Source organism: Xiphophorus hellerii, chromosome 18 (genome assembly GCF_003331165.1).
Source record: "Xiphophorus hellerii strain 12219 chromosome 18, Xiphophorus_hellerii-4.1, whole genome shotgun sequence".
NCBI lineage: Eukaryota > Metazoa > Chordata > Actinopteri > Cyprinodontiformes > Poeciliidae > Xiphophorus > Xiphophorus hellerii.
The window spans coordinates 20922930-20945888 of NC_045689.1; the positions used below are offsets into that span (position 1 = coordinate 20922930).

The window sequence follows — 22959 nt, forward strand, 5'->3', positions numbered from 1 at the left end:
CTGCATATCTCAGTTGGAGGATTACCTAGAAGTTGCTCTGTAGGTTGAATTCTTGGAACTGCTGCTCCTGTTTTGGTTTTTGTAACGGAAGCCAAGATAACAAAACCGAGAAAAAAAAAAAAGGATTGTTTTGTTTTGTTCCATCAAATGTTATGACAGTGCAGGATTCTGTTTTGTTGTTTTGTCGGTCTGATGTTACTGCTTTCAAGCTGTACAAAAAGAGGACGGGGGCTGGGGGACAAGGATTCCTATTGCCATGGCAACCAAAAACCTGTATGGCGTCAGTGTGGAGTACTGGTGGATATTGCATACATCGCATCCATGTAGGATCACAGCCTACATCATTTTATTAGGTATTAGTGGTGTTCAACATGTTGAAGTGGCATTATGCAGGGTGTGAAACAAATGTGTGTTTACATCTCTGACAAGCTGTGTGAATGTCTGTGATCTGTCTCAGCCACTGAATGAGAGCTGTCAATGATGGCACATTTAGGTCATCATCCCCCTTATAAAAAAAAAAAACAAAACACAAATGCTCTCCATCTCTCTTTTGATGCCTCCCAAAAGATTTGAGCTGCGGTTTTACGTTTGTCATGTAAAATTCCACTTCACTGTTAGTCAAAGGAATCCTGTTATAGCAAATGCCTTTTACATCTTGATAGTAAAAATATTTTAGAAATGTTTTTTTTTTTACATCTGCGAATAACATAGAGTTATAAAACTGAACATCCCGGAAACTTAGAAATGGCTACAGCTGCTTCGCAACAAGACTATCACTCCAGCTCATCAGATTTTATCTCTTAGGTCTAGGTAGTTCGATGAAGGATTTGTTGCCAAGCATCAGTCTACAATGACAAATTCATGAGCAGAAAGTCTTCTGAAAATCTGATTCCACGTGGGGTAGGTGCACACAAAAGATCCTTAGTGGAGTGTCCTTAAACACAAAGCAACCGTAAATCCCAGTCATATGTTTTCTGTGTCTCTTTGAACCATCATCTCCCTCAGGAGGAAGAGAAATTACCTCTTGAGAGAGAAAGGGAATTCAAAACATCAACCTTGCTTTTCATTCCATCCTTTCCTCTATTATAAATATCAGAAACAGTTCATGGCAACATGGAATCCATAAGAGAGCTCCAACACGAAACCCACTGCCAACTAAAAGAACACACAAGCCCATCTCTCATTAGGCAAAACGTGCTTTGGTGATCCCAAAGACTTTGCTCAATTTTGTAGAAAACACTGGATTGTAGCTTTAAAATATGCAACCCCTGCATTTCCTTTAAAAAATATATATCTGTGATTTAATCTCTTTCTACCTATTAGGATGCAGATATTTTCACAAACTCACTTGTTCATAGAACTCATTGACAATCCCTTCTGTCCACTGCAGATGTAGCTCCTTATTCTTCAAAGGTCCATTGACATCAGCTAGCTTGATGCACATCTGGCACACCAGTAATCGGTCATTCTCATTGGTCCAGTCAATGCCAGATACTCCTTCATCACCCACCTAAGAAGAAAGGTGGCAAAAGAAAACATGTTGCTTATTGAGCAAGATAATCCATAGAGTTAACCAATCAAGCAAGGTAAAGTAAAAAAAAAAGGTTATTTACCTTTGCATTAAATTCAGCGAGGAAGTCAAAGTGCTTTTTGAGGTCAGTAGCCAGGATTGCTTCAATGACAAGAAAGCGGAATCGCTTGAACTCCACGTGTTCAAGATTCACCAGGAAGTTGAACTCTGGTCGAGACATGAAGAGGTTCCACGCTGCAGCCGCATGATGGTTTTCCAGCACCGACCTGTCGTTGTACAGAAGAGCCTACAGCAAAAGAAGGGAGAAAAACACACAACTTGACATAGTGTTCAATAATTCACAGGGGTCCATTACATTATTACAATATAATAAGAATGACTTGGGCTTAGCTATTAAAACAGTACAGATTTATTTGATTGGGGAAGTGACATCACAGAATTGTTCTGGTAGTTGATAGTTTGTATCTACATTCTGTTTGTTATAAAGTAATTATGTATTTATGTATGTAATTATGTGTAAAATACCTAAAATAATGGTAACTTTAGATGAAGAACAGATTGCATAAGCTTTTTTTAATAAACGGATGGATGGACTGATGAACGAACACATGAATGAATGAACATAAGAATTGATGAATGGATAATAGAAACATGAGTGAAGAGACAATTGGAAATTTGTTATAAAAGTATTACTGATTAAACTTTAGCTTTAATAACATAGAGCAACATAATTTTAAAGTTTAATCAGTATTACTTTTATAACAAATTTATGTCAGATCATGATTTCTTGGTTAATGTCAAGTTGTCATAACGAAGACATTTTGAATAATGTCAACTTTGTGTTAAAAGTGTCATGATTTACCGAATGACACTTTATGACAACAGTCATAAATATTCATGAAGACTTACTCATGTTCATGACAGGTGTTATGTCATGTTTATGACAGTGTCATGATAGTCTTATTCACAACCCATCAAATTAAGTGTTACCACATATTGCAGCTTGAGTTTTATCATACTCTTATTTACGTCCTTGTTAGTGCAGTTAATCCTAGACTAATCTGCAACCTACAAAAACCTTTGCCAGTGTTGATCCCTCTCTCTCTGCCAGGACAGTACATTCATGTACCTGTGGTGCGCTTGTGGCAACCAGAAAGGCGTTTGTTCTTCCAGGGTGGTCGTAGTCATGCATGGCGGCAGCTACATAGAGGGCCATGAGCTCCAGGGCTGGAATTAGACCAGACAGGGAGCTGTAGCCGTCTTCCAACACACAGCTCATCTTGGAAACCAGGAAGCCCGGCGCTCTAGACGTAATGTTGTTCACCGAGTCTGAACACAGCAAGAGACACAAAATCAACAAAATCCTCTCTCTGCTTTGTTTTACCTGCAGCACTTTAATTAATCATCTAGACCAGACAGGGAGCTGTAGCCATCATCATCTTTAACAATTCTGATGGAATCAAGAGATGCACTTGACAATCATACTGAAACAAGAGAAGAAGAAAAAAAGAAAAATAGTACTAGCATAGTTTGCTTTTACACTCTACCCAATATATGGGTTTGCTGTGTTCAACATTTACATTTCGATTAAAGAATTTAGCCTAAAGTATAGACAGTTAGGAAACTATACTTATTTCTACTTTGTCTCCTTGCAATATCAACATTATTGATTATAATTTATGTCGATGTTTTAACTAAATGTAAACAAGAGGGAAAACTCTAAAAGTTTTTCCATAGGAAATTACTACGTTTAGACACAGCGCACCAGTGTGAATCCCGTTCTCAGTGGGCAGGATGGGCAGGCCCGGCACAGGCTGGGTGGTGAGGTACCACACGGCGTGCAGCACATCAGTCGCATGGATCCGGTTGTGATCTGAAACGAAAACCAAACCGCTAATTCACACAGAGATAGGAGGGAACAAATTCCTGCAGTAAAGCAGCCATTTACAATCACATAACTTCAAGGTAACACAATGACTTATGTGACTGCATGAAATTAATGAAGAGGTTATATAATAAAAAAATAATCCAATGCTTATTTAGTTGGATTGTTTATAAATGACAGTAGAAAGTAACTAAAATAAGGCCTAGAGGATTCAAGAACTTAATGTTTAAATTTGCTCAAAAAATAAAAAATATAACACAAACAGAAAGAGTAGGAGCAGAGATTTAAAGACAGTTGTCAGCACATTTAGAATAATCTGGACTGAAACAAAATGATTGATTGATTGAGCTATTTTTAATGTATAATCAACATGAGAACAATAAGACAATCAGGACAAACGTGAATGCAGCGTGTGAAGAAAATTAACCACCAGAATTCACAAAATGAGTTGATTGATTGATTAACTGATTTAAGAGACTTTATTAAATTGCATTAAGTTTCATAGATGTTTTATTTAAATAGCCCAAGAGAGGCATCGGTGCTATTTGAGATTTTAGTGACATACTGTAAATAAAACTTGTCCCTAAGCGAGGACTTTTGATTTTGCATGGATAACACAATCACTTTATTCCAGTAAACTTCTATTTATGCCCCATGTTTAATGGGATACATGTTGATGCCCTGCTTCAAAATGAGTTCTCAGACCCTCCAGATGTACTTACAGAAAGCTTTGAGGAAGAAGACATATTCAGAACTAATGTGATTGTGGCGTAGCAAAAATAACTTCATGGATTTCCATCATAGGTTAAAAAACCTTGACTATATTGAGTAAAACCAAAGCCCATGTACAATTTTAATACTGTACATGTGCAATTGCATTATTATTCACCCCGACTGACCTTATTCAACAGAGGTCCAACCAATTGGTGGTAGTAGTCTCATTATGAGCGCAGTGAGAGCAATAAGGCAGCGATTATTGTATTATTGTTTAAAGATACCTGTGTGTCTGGAAGTTTCCGTTTACTGAATAATAATATATTATTATTTTCATGCTGGCTGCCAATACAGCATGAAAACGAAAGAACACTAAGAGGAAATCAAAGAAAAAGTTACAGAAAAGTATAAGTCAGGGGGTGGATACAAACAATCTCCAATGCACTGAACATTCCTTGGGTTTAAATTAAATCCCTCAACAAGAAATGGAAGGAATATTGCCTTGTCCTCACAAACTGAATGATCATGCAAGAAGGAGACTAGTGAAAGAGGCCACCATGACAGCTCTGACTACACCGTAGGAGTTACAAGCTTCAGCAGCTGAGATGGAGGAGACTACAGACAACAACTGCAGCCCAGCTTGTCACAATTTAAAGCTTTATGGGAGAGTGGAAATTAGAAAAGCACTGCTGACGAAAACTCATAACAAGGCTCAAATAGACTCCACGGTCAGGTAGAAGAAAGTTCTTCAGTTTTATGAGACCAAAACGCAGCTGAGGACAAACTGTTTCCATCTGCAAGATGTTCTTTTCAGAGAACATTTATTTTCCAGCAAAAAAAAACAAAATAATTTGACGAATCCAACTAAAGTTACACGGAAATTACGGAAATTGAGTAAAACTGCAGAGTCCAGATGTGCAAGCCTGATTGAGACCTATCCCTACAGACACCATACTGGAATTGCAGCCAATGGTGCATCTACTAAACACTGAATCAGATTTCAGGTTTTAGCTTGTGAATGTTCTTTCTGAAAAAAACACTTACAAGCATTTTTTGTGGAAAAAGCCACATTTTGTTCATTGATTTCCAAAAGCAGAAATGGGTAAACCATCTAAGGGGTTGCGTACGTTTTCACAGACACTGTAGCTTGCACATTATTGCAGTCATTTATGGTATTTTATCTTCTACCAAACTAAAGTCAGTGCATTCAACATCTAAATATCTAAACTCCAATTAATACCTGCTCTGTTAACCCCTGCTGTTGGTTTTGTTTTAAATATTTTGATGGTTGTGAGAGTATATATTAACTGCTGAACTTTAAATAAATTATAAAGATCCATCTGTGCTTAACTTCATGTCTGCAAACTATTTGCAGAGTTGCATTAAACACACAGACTGAATAGATCAGGTGAGGGAGTGTTATTACATGCGCAATGCATCCACCTTGTGGCTGCTAAAGGAATTGCTGCACTTGTTTTTTTTTAAAGCTGTATTTGGATATTCTACTCACAAGGTATATCCCGGTAGCCGTTCTCCAAGGCATGGAAGTAGTTCATAAACTCTTTAATGGGAATCTTGAAGGTCTCAAACAGGCCAGTGTCCTCAAAAAGCCGATAGGTCACCTGAGAAACAAGAACACAATCACCATTGAAAATCTGAATAAGTGTTTACAATACTACCCTCAAATAATTTAACCTCTCTAACACAGAATGTCGACCTGTAAATCTTTTAACACTATTCACTGAAGTGTTAGTAAAGATATAATAAATTCATGTGCCTTGATGATCTAGTTTATTCAACAATTCATGGCACTTCTGTTGTTTTATTGATCTGCAAAAGAGCTGGAAAGCAGCTTGAGTTCTCAGACAGGTCTGAATAAAAAACAGAGATTATTCCACATAGAAATCATCTCTGTCAAATACATATCTACAAATAAAAATGTAAAAATCAATGCACGCACTAGTATTCAGCTCTCTTCTGTAACTGATACCAGTACAGTACAGTACAACTAATTACCTTAATAATTGTCTACCTGTATTTAATTCAGTCTCATTATATAAACAGCTGTTCTGGGAGGGCCTGTTAATGAGCAAACAGCAGGAATAAAGTATATTGGTTCGAGAAGACTTTATTTAAGTGTAAGAGATTTTTTTTTTTTTTTCCCTTTCCTTTTAAAAAGCTGTTTTCTTAAAATTTTCAAGTGCAAACAGCTGCTGTTACCCACAATGGCAGCTAAATATAAACATCTCACCAGACAGAAAATTTTGTTCAAAGTAAATTCAAATCATGTTATTTAATGTATTGGCAATTTAGAACATTTTAACTGTGACGTATGTAATGCTTCTCCTCAGCAGAGGCAAGGTCAAAGTTGATGGGAAGATAGGTGAAGCTAAATACAGAGTGATACTGGAAGAAATACATCTGAGAATCTGTGGCAAGACTTAAAAATGAATGTTTTTAAGTCACACATTGCACTCTCTTACTTGTGTAGATCTCCTACTGACATTGTGACGTGTTAAAAAGACAAATTGGGAAAGCCTTCACTACTTGCCCAAAGCTGGGGGAGGAATATCTTAAAAGATGCTTGGCTATAATTGGAGCGTTGAACACAAATGTGAGCCATACTTTTTACATTTTTATTTCTAAAACTTTTAAAAGTTTCTATCATTTTCCCTCTAGTTAGCAATTCCGACTTATATTAGTCCTCACACACCATAAGATCCCAATAGTCCGTGAATATTGCAGCTGAAGTGAATGTGGACATTTCTATTACTTTGCAGCCTTTCATTTGGTTACATTTATTCATCCTAAATATTGCCACACATATTGTTTTTACCTGGCTGAGGATGCAGCCTGTTTTGCCATGAGTCTTCTCCACAAGGCTGAAAATGGGGAAGTTCCAATTGTTGAGCTGACTCATCAGGGGTTCCAGACCCGGCATGACTGGACTCTCCGGGGCAGATGCTGACTTGTCCTGACAGGTGAATGTAAAGCCAGACACAGCTCTTACTCTGTTCATCTTCGAGAGGCCTACACCGCCTTGTTATATTGTTAAAGTCAGTAAAATCGTTTACCTCTGGGGATGGTAGGAGTGTGTGAAGAACGATGCACTCCGGCGGACACTCCCTACAGCCGCCCCTTACTTCAGGAGGCTTCTTGCTTCCTTCTCCTTCGTCGTCGTTTTGTGCAAAGTCGCTGCTGTCACTGTGGTTGGTCTCATAAGTGCTGTCATAGGTGCTGTCGTAATCTGAGGAAGCTACAATGCGCTCATCTAGAGAGGGGATCACACAGAATCAGAAATGTCCTGCTCTAAATCTTAGCTACCATTTGTGTTTTGACTGTTTCCATGAGATGTTTCTTGGGCAGTACCTGGATGCGGTATTCTGTCCTGTTTACTGCCTGATTCTACTCCATTGATAAGTCGATTGCTGAACGGCCTGCCGCAGCTAAATATGAAAACACAGAGATATATCTGCTTACATTTTGTATTTAGCTTAGGAGAGCATAACTGCCTGGACTTTACCTGCCGCAGAGTGATGGAGGTCGCCAGTGAATGGTGGTGGAGCTTGGAAAACTCTGGCTGTGAGTTAAGACTGTGTGATGGCTCTTGGGGGCAACAGACACAGGAACCTGCTCTGTCAGTGGCCTAGCCAGCTCAGGAAGCTGAACTGAACACGTTTTTATCGTCGGACTGGAGATGGGCGTTCCCTGGACAGGAGGAGACGGACATGGCGAGCCCAGAGGTGATACGTTGGAGAGAGGGAAACCTGAAAGAAAAAAAAGATTGTTTCCCAGGTCAAATGGAATCATTGAAAAGAAGAGCTCCAAGGACCAGAATTGTCCACACACCTGGTCTTCCCAGTGGTTTGCTGTAGAGGTGGTTGGAAGTGCCAGAGGCAGTGTAGGAGGCTGACATGGAGCGGCTCTTTGAGATAGTTATCATCAATGGGTTGTTCCAGGAATCACCGCTTTGATAAGACAATTTAATCAGATCTGGAAGTCAAAGTAATCCTGTCTTGTTCAAAGTGGTGAGGCGATTACCTGTCCACAGTGTGTTTGATGCTGGCTGAGCGATCTCGCCGTACGGGGCCCGGCTCGATGGTGGGCAGCCCCGTGGCTGATGTGGTCGTGGTCCAGGTGGATGAAATTCTTCTCAGCAATCCTGGGGGCAGACTCCTTCTGAGACGCTGCAGGGCAAATAAACAGGTGCAAGTTAACACATCTGCATCACACTCCTGCAACTATTTCACAGGAGTACAAACTTCTGTTTATTCTATTGGGATTTTAAAGTAGAATTAAAAGCATACAGAGTTAATATATTTTTTAATAAACATTCACTCTGACGAGTTCCCCTGTCCCTCCACCTTGTTAGGGAATGTATGCGGTGAAGTGCAGTGTTAGTCCTTCACCAGGCATACGCTTAGGACCTTATCTGGAACCTGCTTTGGTCAGATAAAACTAACAGTGACAAACACTCCAGCTGTCGAACAACAACTCTGTTAAATATTGTGGAAGGTTTGTAATGCTGTTGGTTTCTTCCAAAGTTCAGGGAACCTTGTTATAGTGCATGGCATCATAAACTCTTTGAGATAGCAGCACATTTTTAATTAAATTCTGGTGGCCCCTGGCAGAAAACTAAAAATGGATTTCAGGATTGTCAACAGAATAATAACTCAAAACATATGGCAACATAAACACAAACAGAAACCAAACTTTGTTCCATAACTATGCTAGCCCCCAGACTTAGTCCTAAAGAAATCCTCTGACTATGTTAAAGAGAAGAGAGTATTAGTGACTACCCAGGACTCTCTATAACCTAGATAGATTGTGCAAAGAGGAATGTTCAACCACCCCTCGCTCTGTATGCTCCCGCCTTGTGAAATGTTTAGAAATGGTATAAACCAGGTCAAAGCCCTATCTAAATGTAACACAAACAAAGAGACAGACCACAATGTTCCTGTTTAAGCATACTTTTGTCTCAGGTACGCAAACACAATCCAAGCAGTGGCAGAAATATGAAGGAACCCCTGCAGTGCAAAGTGCTGTTATGAAAAGTTAATACAAGACTACGCAAGAAGTGAAACATGATTTTTCCTAGATGGTTACGTGACTGACAAACATTAGAATCCTAGTTGCTCCCTTGTGTCAGCAAAACCAAAAGAATCAAGCTTAGACTTAAATAATGAACAAATAAGCTAAGCCGAATCTTCTAAAAATTGTTCAAATAGAACAAATGAAGATTTTGGACTATCAGACATGTCTCTGGTATTTTAAATGCCCTGGGGCAGAATTGTAGACGGAAAAAAAAAACAAAAAAAAACTTTTCCATAGCAGTAGATTTTGGTTATGGTGTTAAACCCTGCAATAAACATTATATTCAGCATTCACCAATGCAGAATGCAGCGCTGTCATTTTGTGGATTTTGTGATTTTCGTCAGACCAAAGATTTTGATGTAGACAGCAGAAGAGGTTCAGATTTAGTGTCTTTTTGTTAAATGCATATTTCTTCACGTGTGTAAGTCTTATTTGCAAAGCTCCAATGTAACACAAAACACTTCTCTCTGTCTTCATGCAGCAGGTTTCATTATGGTTCTTATTTCTAAAAGTGGAACAGGAAGCAAGGCTTAAGGGAGGTGACCCTGAGCTATTCCTATGGTAACACAGCTTTGGGCCTGAACTCATGGAGGATGTCCCATGATGCATTCACTGTGTTAGTCTGTTTTATCAATTTCCCATCGCAAATATCATGGGTCTAGAGTTGTTCTTTTGTTTGTCTCTTTGATCTGATTTGTCAAACAACATACAGAGGGTGAAGATGTGTTTCATGCTACATCTACTTCCTTTTTATCACCTTTTTATTACTTAAACTGAATTCTACCTCTCAAAATTTGCCCATGAAAACTATTGTTGTGAATTGTTGTCACTATACTAGTAACCTGAACCATGATTTAAGTCTCTACTACTCAACCACCAACTGGGTGTCTTTTTTTATTTTGCAAATTCTCTGCTGCAAAATACACTGCCTGGCCAAAAAAAAAGTCGCCACCAAAAAATGGTCACACTCTCTAATATTTTGTTGGACCGCCTTTAGCTTTGATTACAGCCCGCATTCGCTGTGGCATTGTTTCAATAAGCTTCTGCAGTGTCACAAGATTTATTTCCATCCAGTGTTGCATTAATCTTTCACCAAGATCTTGTATTGATGATGGGAGAGTCTGACCACTGCGCAAAGCCTTCTCCAGCACATCCCAAAGATTCTCAATGGGGTTAAGGTCTGGACTCTGTGGTGGCCAATCCATGTGTGAAAAAGATGTCTCATGCTCCCTGAACCACTCTTTCACAATGTGAGCCCGATGAATCCTGGCATTGTCATCTTGGAATATGCCCGTTCCATTTGGGAAGACAAAATCCATTGATGGAATAACCTGGTCATTCAGTATATTCAGGTAGTCAGCTGACCTCATTCTTTGGGCACACAATGTTGCTGAACCTAGACCTGACCAACTGCAGCAACCCCAGATCATAGCACTGCCCCCACAGGCTTGTACAGTAGGCACTAGGCATGATGGGTGCATCACTTCACCTGCCTCTCTTCTTACCCTGATGCGCCCATCACTCTGGAACAGGGTAAATCTGGACTCATCAGACCACATGACCCTCTTCCATTCCTCCAGAGTCCAATCTTTATGCTCCCTAGCAAACTGAAGCCTTTTTTTCTGGTTAGCCTTACTGATTAGAGGTTTTCTTACGGCTACACAGCTGTTCAATCCCAACCCCTGGAGTTCCCTTCGCATTGTGCGTGTGGAAATGCTTTTGCGTTCACAATTAAACATACTCCTGAGTTCTGCTGTTGTTTTTCTTCGATTTGATTTGACCAAACGTTTAAGTAATCGCCGATCACGATCATTCAGGATTTTTTTCCGACCACATTTCTTCCTGGAAGACGATGGTTCCCCACCATCCTTCCAGTTTTTAATGATGCGTTGGACAGTTCTTAACCCAATTCTAGTAGTTTCTGCAATCTCCTTAGATGTTTTCTCTGCTTGATGCATGCCAATGATTTGACCCTTCTTAAACAGACTAACATCTTTTCCACGACCACAGGATGTGTCTTTTGCCATGGTTGTTTAAGAAATGAGGAGTAACTCATTGCATCAGCTGGGGTTAAATAACTTGTTGCCAGCTGAAAGATAATCGCCTATGCAGTACTTATCCAATAGGAGGCTTGTACCTATTTGCTTAGTTAAATCCAGGTGGCGACTTTTTTTTTGGCCAGGCAGTGTACGTCAATTTCAGTCAGACTGGATAGAGAGTCCCTGTGAATATCCATTTTGAAGTCTTGCCACATATTCTACATTAGATTTAGGTCTCGACTTTGACTGGGCCATTTTAACATATAATTATGTTTTAAACCAATCTGTTCCTTTGGAGGCCTGGGTGTATGTTTTGGGTTGTTATCCTGCTGGAAGGTGAACATCAACAACAGTCTTTTAACTTTTTTGACAGCTTCTAACAGGTTTTCCTCCAGAATTGCTTGATATTTGGCTCAATTTCTTCCAAAAATTACCAGAGACCTATTGGTTGCTTCTCTGATTATAGTGCATTATAGTATACAATATAATGTTTTGTAAGGTTTAGTTTATGAAATATCTGAAGATTTAGGTATTTGTGAACGCAAAACAGGTCAATCATGGGTTTTTTCTTTCCATTCCTTCTAAGATATAAACAGAAACTTTCCATATGAAGAAAAGAAGGAAAACATATATCCAAACTGTTGGGACTATTTTTGAGTTATTTTCACGGGGTAATAAAGTCGTCTGACAATTATGATTGTGTCTTTTTCATCTTGGCAGTCTGCATGGTTAATTAAGGGTCGTTATCATATGCAGTCCCATCTCCATCTTGCATAAACAAACATAAATGAACAAGCAGTTCAGTGTTGATCGATTTTCAACCAGTTTCTCTGCCAAAGAGTGAAGGATGTAAAAACACATTTTCACCGAAGCTCTTTAAATGTGTATATTAGCTGTTTTAAATTGACCTTTGTTGTCACTATGACTGTATACAAAACAGACCAGGGTGTATTTGCTAATTTATTGTGATGGAACGCAATATTTATTGTGAGGGAATGCAAAAGAAAAAAACATCTCCATGTCCCCTGGGGGGCTCCCTAGTATTGTGATAGAATGTCAGAAAATAAAATAAAAACTCAAAGTGGTGTGAATGGTTTTGGCAAACCTCTGTACATTTATATATGAGAAAAGCTCCTCAAAATCATTCGTTAGCCTCATGTTACTTTGTTTTTGTGAGAAATATGACCAGATTCTCAAATCCCCCTCTCTGATCATTGAGATTCAGTACATGTACTAAACATTTCAGTGCACTCAAGCAGTTTTAAAGCAGCTACTCACTTTCCAGGTATCCTGTATTACATCACACGCTTTATTTAGTTTTCTTTCTGCCTGCTTACAGTTTGAAGCACTGGCCTTGTCAAACATTATTAAGCCATCCAGAGGATTTTGGGTCATTAGAACCACATCAACCGTGCAATGAAGTGAAGTTTGAGTGTAATTTATGCAGGGATGGGGTACACCTAATTCAAACCCAAAGTGCCAAAGATTCTATCCTCGGGTTTTATGTCTAGATGCCAGCACCTGAACATGACAGAACACAGACATTGTTTTGTTGTTGTTTTTTTGTTGAGGCATCTCATGTTCGGAAAATTACTCTGGTTTTGAATGCTGTGCAAATGGAAGGGTTTTTGCTTTTAATTTTATACTTTTGGAGAGTTGTTATGACCGGTAACTGGCAGTAACATATTGTTTTTACAAATGGGAGAAGCTGATTAGAAACTCAAAAGGTCAAATAATACCTGAACTATGACCCCAAATCCCAGAAGAGTTGAAAAGGAGGCTTCACAGATGCAGAAAGAGACAGAGGAAATTCAAATAATCTCTTCCACCAATCATAATGGGCAAAGATCATCTCCCTGACAACAACATCTCTTTGCCTGGCTTGCCAGAGATTTAAGGGGGAGCAATGAAAGCAAATGAGGTGGATTGGCAGTGTTAAATTTAATTGAATTGAATTGTTTAGTTGCAACTTCACAAATTTAGTCTCATCACTAAGGTAAACATGCTAATCAAATCACATAAACTCAAGGCAAGCATGTGGTCTTGCAGATAACATCTCTCACTGTGCTTATCTGATACAGTTTGTTATGATATAAACAAAGTCAGCTGTGGCTGGTGATTTATTACTTAACAACTAGTAGAAAGTCAACAAAGTAGAAAAGTCTAGAAAAAAAATAAATTAGCTGGAACAACAAATGATGTTCTCAAAGTTCAAATAAGAAAATGGACAGAAGCAGGCGAGGGGATGACAGATAAATAAACAAATGGATGAAAATGATGTGTGACAGTTAACTTACTGCTCTCTATAGTAACAAAATAAAACCACCTGAAACGCAGCTTATTCAACAGATATGTGCAGTGAGGATTTATTTGAAGGTTTCTCACCATGGTTGCATTCATTCTTGTTTATCCTTTTCTTTATTACCACAACAGGATAATTCTCATCTGATTGCAAATCAGAACTGCATGCTGGCAATTCTGATTTCCAACCAGCTACAAAAATCTTTTTATAGATATATAGTTTGGCAGCTCACCATAAAACAACATGGGGCACATACTGCTATAACAGATTGAAAATTAAGAGAGGAAAATCAGCTATTTTTACTGAAAATAACAAAAAATTAGTTTTCAAATTATGATGGCCCCTAAGCCCTTTGCCACCCTCTGGGCAACTACTTCTACCAAGCTTTCACAATAATATCTTTGATCATGAAGTGACTGCTTAAGTACATGCCAAAGAATATTAATTGGATATCGGTACTTTAACTTAGACTACTGACAATACACAAACAATGTTTTACACAAATCTCATATTGGTTCCAAAATCAAACAGTTTCAGTTTTTTTTGTTTGTTTGTTTCAGGAAAATCACTAATTTGCAACTCTGAAATCTTACGTAGTCAAATATTAACCTTTGGAATGGCCAATCTCTCGGGTCTTTCCGGCCCATCCTCTGAGTCGGAACAGGCGTGGGGTTCTGTGGGGATGCGGGGCCGATGGAGAGGCTGGATGTTGATCTGGGTGCTGAGGAGGTTGCTGACAGCTTTCAGAGAGCTGCAGGTGTTCGGAGGCAGGGAGGGGTCGGCCAGCAGGTCTGAGATCATACCATGGGCTTCTCCCATCACCGCGATGTCCACCACCACGCTGGTGCCCAAGGACTAGAAGGAAGAGAGAAAAACAAGTTGTTTGATGCTTGTTTAGGTAATAAAAGGCAATGAGTTTATCTGCAAACTCTGAATCAGAGTGTCTGTGTGTGTTTGTCTTCAACCAGTCCAACAGGCACAGTTGTATCTTGCTTGTTGTGTCATTATACAGTAGCGGTGGGTTAGTGAAGAACAAATAAAGACAGCATCAACAGATCTCCAGTACCTCCATGAAAATAACTACATGTCCAAACCCTTCAACAGCGCCCCCAGCCTGCAATCGCTGTTATAGACTGAGATTCTATCTAAGGTCAGCCATTTGTTGTCTTTGTAGACTATTCCCGCTTTAGTCTGTGCTAATCAGCTATTTTTTTTTAGTTTTTACATCCTCACATCATATAATATCTTATAATAATGAAGATAAGTTTCAGCAGAAATACACTGGTCACAGTACATTGTTTCTGCACATGGTAATGGTAGGGGATTGTTCCTCCTCATGTAGTTGGTCATCAAAAAAAACCAAACAGTTATATATAAATATAATTATTTTAATTCTTTTCACTTGCAAATATGCTTATCTTTGATTCATTTGTAGAAACGTGGGAGGACGGACATAAAAAGTGCTACAACAATTCTAAGTAATGTTTGCCAATAAAATTTTCACTTCGCATGAAAGGTAAATTTTCCCCGTCTTATTTTGATTCCACGTCTGCACTTTCACATCAACAGTAGCAAAATCCTGTGATGACATTTGAGCTTTTCAGAGACATCTCTCAGTTTCTTGCTCTTCTGTGGGCTTTTAGACTCTTTCTTGTACAGTAAGATGGTAATTCCTTTGAGACTGCTTTGTATCACGCATCAGACTCATAATCAGCTACATGACATTTACTGCCTCATAAAAAAAGATAAAATATCGTATTTTACCGTATAATACAGTAAAATCTGGTAACCATAGTTGCTGGTATTTTACCATAAATTAGAGATTAGAGAAGAACTCATTTATAACTGTGCAGAAGGCAGAGGAGCTCGACTTCTTTGTCTCATGCTAGGTTGTCACGACATAGTGAGAGTTTTAACAAATAAACATATATTTTTTAAATAAAAGTTATATACCCCAGCTTTAACTGTGTCCTGCATGTTTTAGGTGTGTCCCACAGTTGATTCAAACGGCTTAGCATGTCATGAAGTTCCTGCAGGAGTTTGACTCAGATGTGTTGAACCAGGGAAACATCTAAAACGGGACGTGAGGCATATTTTAGGCTTCATGTCTTGGCCAGTGGTGTCCAAAGACTCAAGGTGTGGTGTCCAACTCTTTAACTGTCAACTAATAAATTTGTATTTGCTTAAAGGAAAAGGACAAACTAGTGTTTTGCAGAACACACACAGTGTGATGTCGCCTCTGCTCCCCAAAGACTCATTGTAGCATCATGAGCATAAATTCCAATCCTCTGTCTCCCTCTGGTGTTAAAACAGAGTGTGGAAATCAAAGAGGATCTCAAAAGTGAATGTAGAAAATGCCAAAAAGTTGGGCACATCAGAAAATAGAAGTTATCAAGATAACAAAAGTTTTAAATCAGTGTTTCTCAATTCTGGTCCGCTGCCCTGGATATTTTACATGCATCTCTGTTCCTGAATACCTGCTTCAAATGACTGAATGACCTCCTTTAAATGCTAAAGAATCCTTTTAGTCACCCACTTATTCAAGTCAGGCATGTGGCAGAAAGGAAACACCGGAAACATTCAGAGCAGTGATGCCTGAGGACCAGAAATGAGAAAGAAAGTGAGAAAGACTGCCTTAGATTCATGAGTGATGAATAAATCTGAGGTTCATAGTCATAAGCATCAGCTGTTTTTTTCTGAAGGCATATTTTATTTGTATAATAATGGTGTTTACTTATAGTTGTGTCTTTGAGTAAGTGCTACACTATAGCTGTAATTACTAATTGTGTACAATCAATAATTAGCAATTGCTAATCTTGTCCATCAATCTCAAATGCAAGATGAGGATGTCTTCTAATTGGACTATGTGGATTGTGTTGCGGACATAAAAAGTTTTGTTTTTGATTGATGAAATGGGATATGAAATGTCCATTAAGATTCTCTTTAAATTGGAAAATGTTCAAGGTTTCCATCGTCCGAAACAGTGACTGATAAAACTGGTAGCTATACGTATAACTAGCTTAATAAGCACTTTCAGTTATTACTCACTTTTACAATTTTTTTGCATGATGCAATGCTTTCTACATTGATTCACATTAAATTTATTTTCTGCCAACCATTACATGCAAGGAAAATAAAGTAAAAATAGATCAGAATCAGCTGAAGTCAGTTCAGAGTCTCACTAAACTGGAGATTAGAAATCAATTTCAAAACTTTGATCGGTACACCTCGACAGGAATTGTTTATATTTATTTTTAAAAAAACAATAAAAACAAACGCTTTAATTAATTAATGAAAATGTTCACTTATTTATCTAAGCTAAAAGGGGCATCGCGCCAAGCTTATGAAACTCAGAAATCAAAGCCTGTTTTTCCCTCTCCACTTCTGCTCTCTTCCTGTAGCTCTCCGCCGCTCTACGCCGGCTTTTGAAGCGAATGCGCTCACATGATCAGTACATCCATAAGCCTCCGATCTCCCATCTGTCTGCCCCCCCCGAGGCTACGAGGCTCAGCAACTGGCAACAGTATCTGCTCTTGTCACTTGCTTTGTATGAGCTCCAAACTTTTACACCGCCTTTGTAATGTCAGTTGTAATTTTTTTTTCCCTCTCAAAGTGCAAGTTGGGTACCTCCTCTCACGTCCCCGTAAAGCATAAAAATTGTGTGAAGAGGATCAAAAGGGAGACACAAAAAGGATTAAAGAACCAGAACCGTCCAAAGTTTCTCCAGACAAGACGAGACATAATTCTCCAAGTTACCTTCCACATGTAGGCTGCACTAGCTTTTCAAAAGTATAATCTGATGCTGGAACTATGTTGTTTCTTGGAAAAGACAGTGCATGTGTCACCTCAACCCGAACAAAATCCATTAGACCACTCCAGAGCTTTATGACATCCTGCTATTGTGACATTCACCTATTACCTGGCAGTAATGGACTCTGTGCAGCTAATGTCATAGAGGAAGTGGCATACTAGGATGAGTTTATGTGTGTCTATAGACACCCGCCCACTCATGCTCAAAGATTTGGGTGTTGCCGCTGTTTTACAACACTTTTCTGGTTTTCGGATGTTACGCTACCCCATTTTTAACATCTAAATCAGCCTGTAGTAGGGGTGTGTCCCTTTTTGTCGGTGCTTTCAGAACAACATGCAGCTGACTGAGAGCCGCCGAGCGCTGCTCTTGTAGTCACAGTGGAGAGACAAGGCAAGGGAGAAGGTTATTGATTCCTCCCAGCATAAAGACCCACAGGATACAGCAGGGGGAGTGATGGTCAATGAGTGAATCAACAGTGGGAGCTGTGTGTGTTTGTGTGTTGGCGTGCACGCACAGGCATGAATGTACCAGGGGTGCCTCTTGGGATCAGTCTGTCAGGCTTTCAGGGTAATACAGTGCATGCTGCACACAGAAAGATGGGTCATAATCCCACAACAGAGGCGGTGCACTGTAACAGAAGACAATATCAAACCCTGGCCTCTGATGTTCATAGATAAAGGAAATAAGATTTGTGTATATCAGGCTACTAAGAATAGAACAGCTGATTTGGATCTTTTGCCAAGCTACAGCAACAACATCAAGAGGTACAACAGAGATGATTTACAGTAGAGTCAGTGTTTTCTTGTCAAACTAGTATAGACTGAGAATCTCAAAAGGTAATGAAAAAAGAAGCATCTATTTTGAATAAAAATCTACAATGTACCATCTGTTTTAGATTATATTTAATTTTTAAAAAATGGAACATTAAAGGTTATTATCAATCTTCTCAATAATCACTGAAAAAATCTGTCAAATCCTTCGCTCAAACCCCTCTTATAATTGCTGCATTTTACACGTTTCCACTGGTATTTTGATAGATTATTTTTGAAGATGAGCTCCAAGTATTTAAGTTTGGAAAACCTCCTTGCAGTCATCCTTATATTTAGGTCTATCCACGGATTCTCTATCTGGTTCGAGAAAGGTCTCTGACTGGGCCACTCCAAAAGGTTAAAATGACTTCTAGTTAAAAGAAATATGTCAGTAAAATTTAAATATTACTTTAAACCTAAACATCTCATTGTTCTCTTGACAACAGCCCATAAAGTTTCTGAGGTTCAAGTCAGGGAAGATGGCTGGCCAATCAAGGACAGGAACGCCACAGTCATTGAAGCAGCTTTTAGTACCAATGGCTGTGTGAGCAGGTAGCAAGTCCTGCTGAAAAATACAATCAGCTTCTCCATACAGTTTATCAACAGAGGGACGCATGAAATACGTTAAGATTTTCTGGTAGTTGGGTGCATTGATTGTTGACAGTGGACCAACACCAGCAGATGACATGGCACCCCAAACCATCACTGACTGTGGAAACTTCACACCGGACTGAAAAGCCATGTGGATTCTGTGCCTCCCTACTCTTCTTCCATACCCTGGGACCTTGATTTCCAAATGAAGTGAAGAATTTACTTTATTCTGAGACCAGGACTCTGGACCACTGCACAACAGTCCAGTTCTTTTTCTCCTTAGCTCATGTTAAGACGCCTCTGACATGGCCAAGGACTAGTTTTGACCACAATGAAAGTGTTTGATTTTGAACCAGATGTGCACAACTTCAGTCCAGAGCTAATAGAAACAGGAAAAAATCCCCTTAGTTTAGCACCAAGTGTAAGCAGATGCTAACTTTAGTATTGCTAACAGAAAACATTTAGTTAGCCATTGCTGCCACTTACAAACTCTGTCTCGTCTGTCACTCTATCACTGATTAAATTTTCTAAATTAGATCAATAATTTTAAAGTGGCAGAGATTATTGTTTTATTGTTAGTCGAGAACTAATTCACATCCTACTTCAAAATAAAACATCAAATACTTAGTTCTTGGTGTCACTTTGACAAAAATGTGTTGCTTTAGCCCAAGATATTAAGCATCTAAAATGTTTCTTAGACTGACAAAACGCCTTGTATTGGGTGTTTCTGTATTATCCGCCGCCACTGAACTGAACTATTAACTGCAGTGAATCCTGGCTGAGACTCTTAAAAAAAATCCCAACTTTTGTTCAGGATTAGTATAGTACAATATCCAACAATCTTTAAAAGCCATTCAATGGTGGAGATAAAACAATCGCCTCTCACTGTGATATGAAGCCCTATTTATTGAGTGTAATAATAATCACAATATTGATAATCAACTTTAGTTAACTATACAAAAACCACATTTAGATGTTCTCTTTTTTCAAGAGTGACCTGGCAAGATAACAGCACTGCTTACAAGTGTCAGCATTTACATTAATGCAGTGACATCTATTCATTTAGTTTTAAAAGTATGAAAGCACAAAATAATAAACTCAGAAAATAAAAACATGACTATCAAAAGCAATTGCAATTGCAAATTCAAGTGTATTGGTCCTGCGCTTCTTCTCACACCACTATGTCTTCAGCTGAAAATTGGGGGTGACATAAATATAAATTTTACGATCTGCACCTGCCCTCTAGGCTGGGCTAGGACTTTCTGCAGATGTTTCTGTGCACCTGACTATGTGCAGTGAGTGCAATGCTACTTTTAGAGAAATACGCTATGAGTATGCTGACTGTATTTTTGAATACTTTATCGCTTTTTCAGCCAAAAACTGCATTCTTTCCTTCTAAGGCAAAACCAATGTATTACTGCGATGCTAAGATGCTAACGAGTTATCTGTGTGCCTGTTAACTTTTAACGTGGTGCTGCCTTTGGAGTGGTACACTTTTCTTATTCAATGCACATTGCAGCTGAAGGTTGTAAGTAAATCTATTCTTGGAACGAGTGCTAAGATCTCCACTAGAAGAATGTCTCAATATTTTGTTACTATATATTTATATAGAGAGTAACAAAAAGCTTAAAACTGAAACTTTAACAAGTAGTGGAAGAGAGTCCAGGTTCATCTTGAGTTCAAACAGACTAAGACGGTCAGAAATGTGGAAAAAAACAACAAAACGTATTGGTAGAGAACTGCAGCAAATGGTAGTATGCTCCTATGCTAGTGAGTTTAAAGATTGATATATTTAAGATGTTTTTCAGCATTTCACTAAGGGTGCAAATTGCAGAAACATTGCATATGCTTGATGTTTGACAATTTTAAGTGAACTTGTGCCAGAATATAAAATAAAAACATGCAAATAGATGCAAAGAACTTCTTTAGAGAAATTTCCCTATTTCAAGGTGAAACTCGCAGTTCAATTTTAGGGAAAATGTAAGTATTAAGGCAATATTTCAGATAAAATTAATCCAGATTCCAAATTAGGAAATAATAGGTGGAAGAAACGTAACCGTTCTCCGTTATAAAACAGTTCTAAATAATAATGACAAAGACAATCTCTTATTTCTTTCTACAGCTTTTTTTTTCTTGCATTTTCTACTTCCTCCATCCCAGATTTCCCTCTCGACCCCGGCTCTCTCCAGAGAGGCAGTTAGGAAGTATGTAGGCAGATCAGGCAGAAAGGCAGAAGGGGGGAAGCAGAGAAAGAGAGATAAAGAGAAAAGTAGTGACAGCCATGGCCAGTCAAGTGAAAATGAAGAGCAACTCTCTCCAGCTCACCAGCTGAGCTCCTCCACAGTCGAATATTGCAGTCTAGTAGCTGTAAATGTAAAATTGCAGTGGATAGCATTGTTCATTTGTAGAAAGCTTTGGAACTGGAGCAACTCAGGTCCTTGAGACACCTCCTCAATAAATACATCTATTGATTTATTATTAAGAATCCCACAGTATATAGAGACACAGCTCTCTTGAGATTCTTCTGGGTGACAGACTGAAATAATTTATATCCTACATTATGAAATAATTTTTATATTACATTATAAATAAATCTAACTCACAATGAGTAAATCTGTTGTCACGTCAATACACATTATTTATTTAAGTCTGAGTAAAGATTAAGACGGTATGCTAACCAATGTGTTGGAAAGAGATAGGATGCGTATTTTGAGGCACAGTTCACGCACACACACCCTCATTAGACAAACTTCTTAACAAATAGAAGACCACACACCCAAGAACAATAGTGACACTGATTCCCTCAGCACTGTCATCACTAGTCACAGGCGTAATTGACCTAAAAACTAGAAGCTTAATTTAGACTCAGCTTCAAGTCGTCCCATTTAAACCATCTCATCCTCACTAATTAAATGGCTTTCTACACACACTGCTTATACACACACACACTAAGTGAAACTGATCCCGAAAACAGCTAACAGTGAGGTTGAAAAACCCCCATACTGAACCTGTTTGAAGAGGTGGGCATTGTCCTGATGTCGCCCCAACATACTGGCTGAGTGCCTCCGCTGCATCATTTGTGTTTGAGCTGCCCAGTGGTGAAGCTGAAACCGATTCCTTTAGATTTATACAGGACTAGGCTGCTGGCTGACTCATTAGGAAATGCATAAAAAAAACTAAAACCAAAGCTGCAAGCATTTAGCCAAGCACTTCCTTGCTTTCTCCAGCTCTCCTCTGACTTTCTCCTCTTTTCTCCGCTCTGACGCTTCACGAACCTCCCTCCATCCTCTCACCCGCCCCTACCGCGCCCATCTGCCAATTGCAAGGGATCAACAACGAGGAGACCTGCAGCACTTGGAAGTCTCTTGCTCTGAAAACTACCTGGTTGCCAGGATACAACGGGATAAGGACAAAGATCAAAATGTTCATGGACCATAAAATAGTTGTTTGGGGCTCAGTTGACCACTGTTACACTACGCCTGCTACTTGTCGAGTGTTTCCTGCATCGCCGGCTGATGCATGACAACCAAGCAGAGACCGAGATGTGCTATTGGAAAAGTCCTTTCTGCATCAGGAAATTGAAAAAGTCATTGATTCACAAACAGTCCATCTGATTTTTTTATTCCGTTCATTAAAGCTTCAGCTGCGTGATAAGCATTGGAAAAACTTGGTTTATATTAACAAGTTTGATTAATTTTGTTGTTTTTGTTCTATAATCTGAAAAGCTTGATTTAAAATGCCAAATGATTAATCTTAAAAAATAACGTCTAGCCCAGGGATCTGCAACCTGTGACTCCGGAGCCACAACTGGTTCTTTGGTCCTTCCATGACGACTCTTAAAAACTTAAACCAAAAATTTAAAAATCAACTTTTAAAAATAACTAAAATAACAAATCATAATAGCTATTTTTTGTTTGTTTGTTTTTTATGGAATAATAATTAATTTCCACAACCAAATGACACTAAAGTACCAGTCATTTTTATTTAGATTTTGTTTTAAGCTTTACTAGGCTGGAAACTATCATCATCCCATATAAGAAAATGTAGCCAACATCTTTTTGAAAAGATACTCATTCATACTCCTGACCAGTATGAATGTCATTTTCATCAGGAGGAATTTGATTATTGATCTTGATCAAATTTAATTATACTTAAGGGCCTGAGTGGATTTTATGTTACAGTT

The 22959-nt window shown here is 38.7% G+C and overlaps 1 protein-coding gene across 1 annotated transcript in view; it reads right to left on the reverse strand.

The window, feature by feature from the left end:
- Positions 1 to 22959, reverse strand: part of LOC116707949 (cGMP-inhibited 3',5'-cyclic phosphodiesterase A-like) — a 67943-nt gene that overhangs the window by 11522 nt on the left and 33462 nt on the right. Inside the window, exons 2-13 of the mRNA XM_032545657.1 lie at positions 14175 to 14420; positions 8172 to 8317; positions 7980 to 8098; positions 7654 to 7897; positions 7500 to 7576; positions 7205 to 7401; positions 6967 to 7104; positions 5641 to 5752; positions 3297 to 3404; positions 2661 to 2860; positions 1614 to 1817; positions 1349 to 1510 (exon numbers count right to left, since the gene is read on the reverse strand). Coding sequence (XP_032401548.1) covers positions 1349 to 1510; positions 1614 to 1817; positions 2661 to 2860; positions 3297 to 3404; positions 5641 to 5752; positions 6967 to 7104; positions 7205 to 7401; positions 7500 to 7576; positions 7654 to 7897; positions 7980 to 8098; positions 8172 to 8317; positions 14175 to 14420 — 1953 coding nt within the window. The remainder of the gene's footprint in view (positions 1 to 1348; positions 1511 to 1613; positions 1818 to 2660; positions 2861 to 3296; positions 3405 to 5640; positions 5753 to 6966; positions 7105 to 7204; positions 7402 to 7499; positions 7577 to 7653; positions 7898 to 7979; positions 8099 to 8171; positions 8318 to 14174; positions 14421 to 22959) is intronic.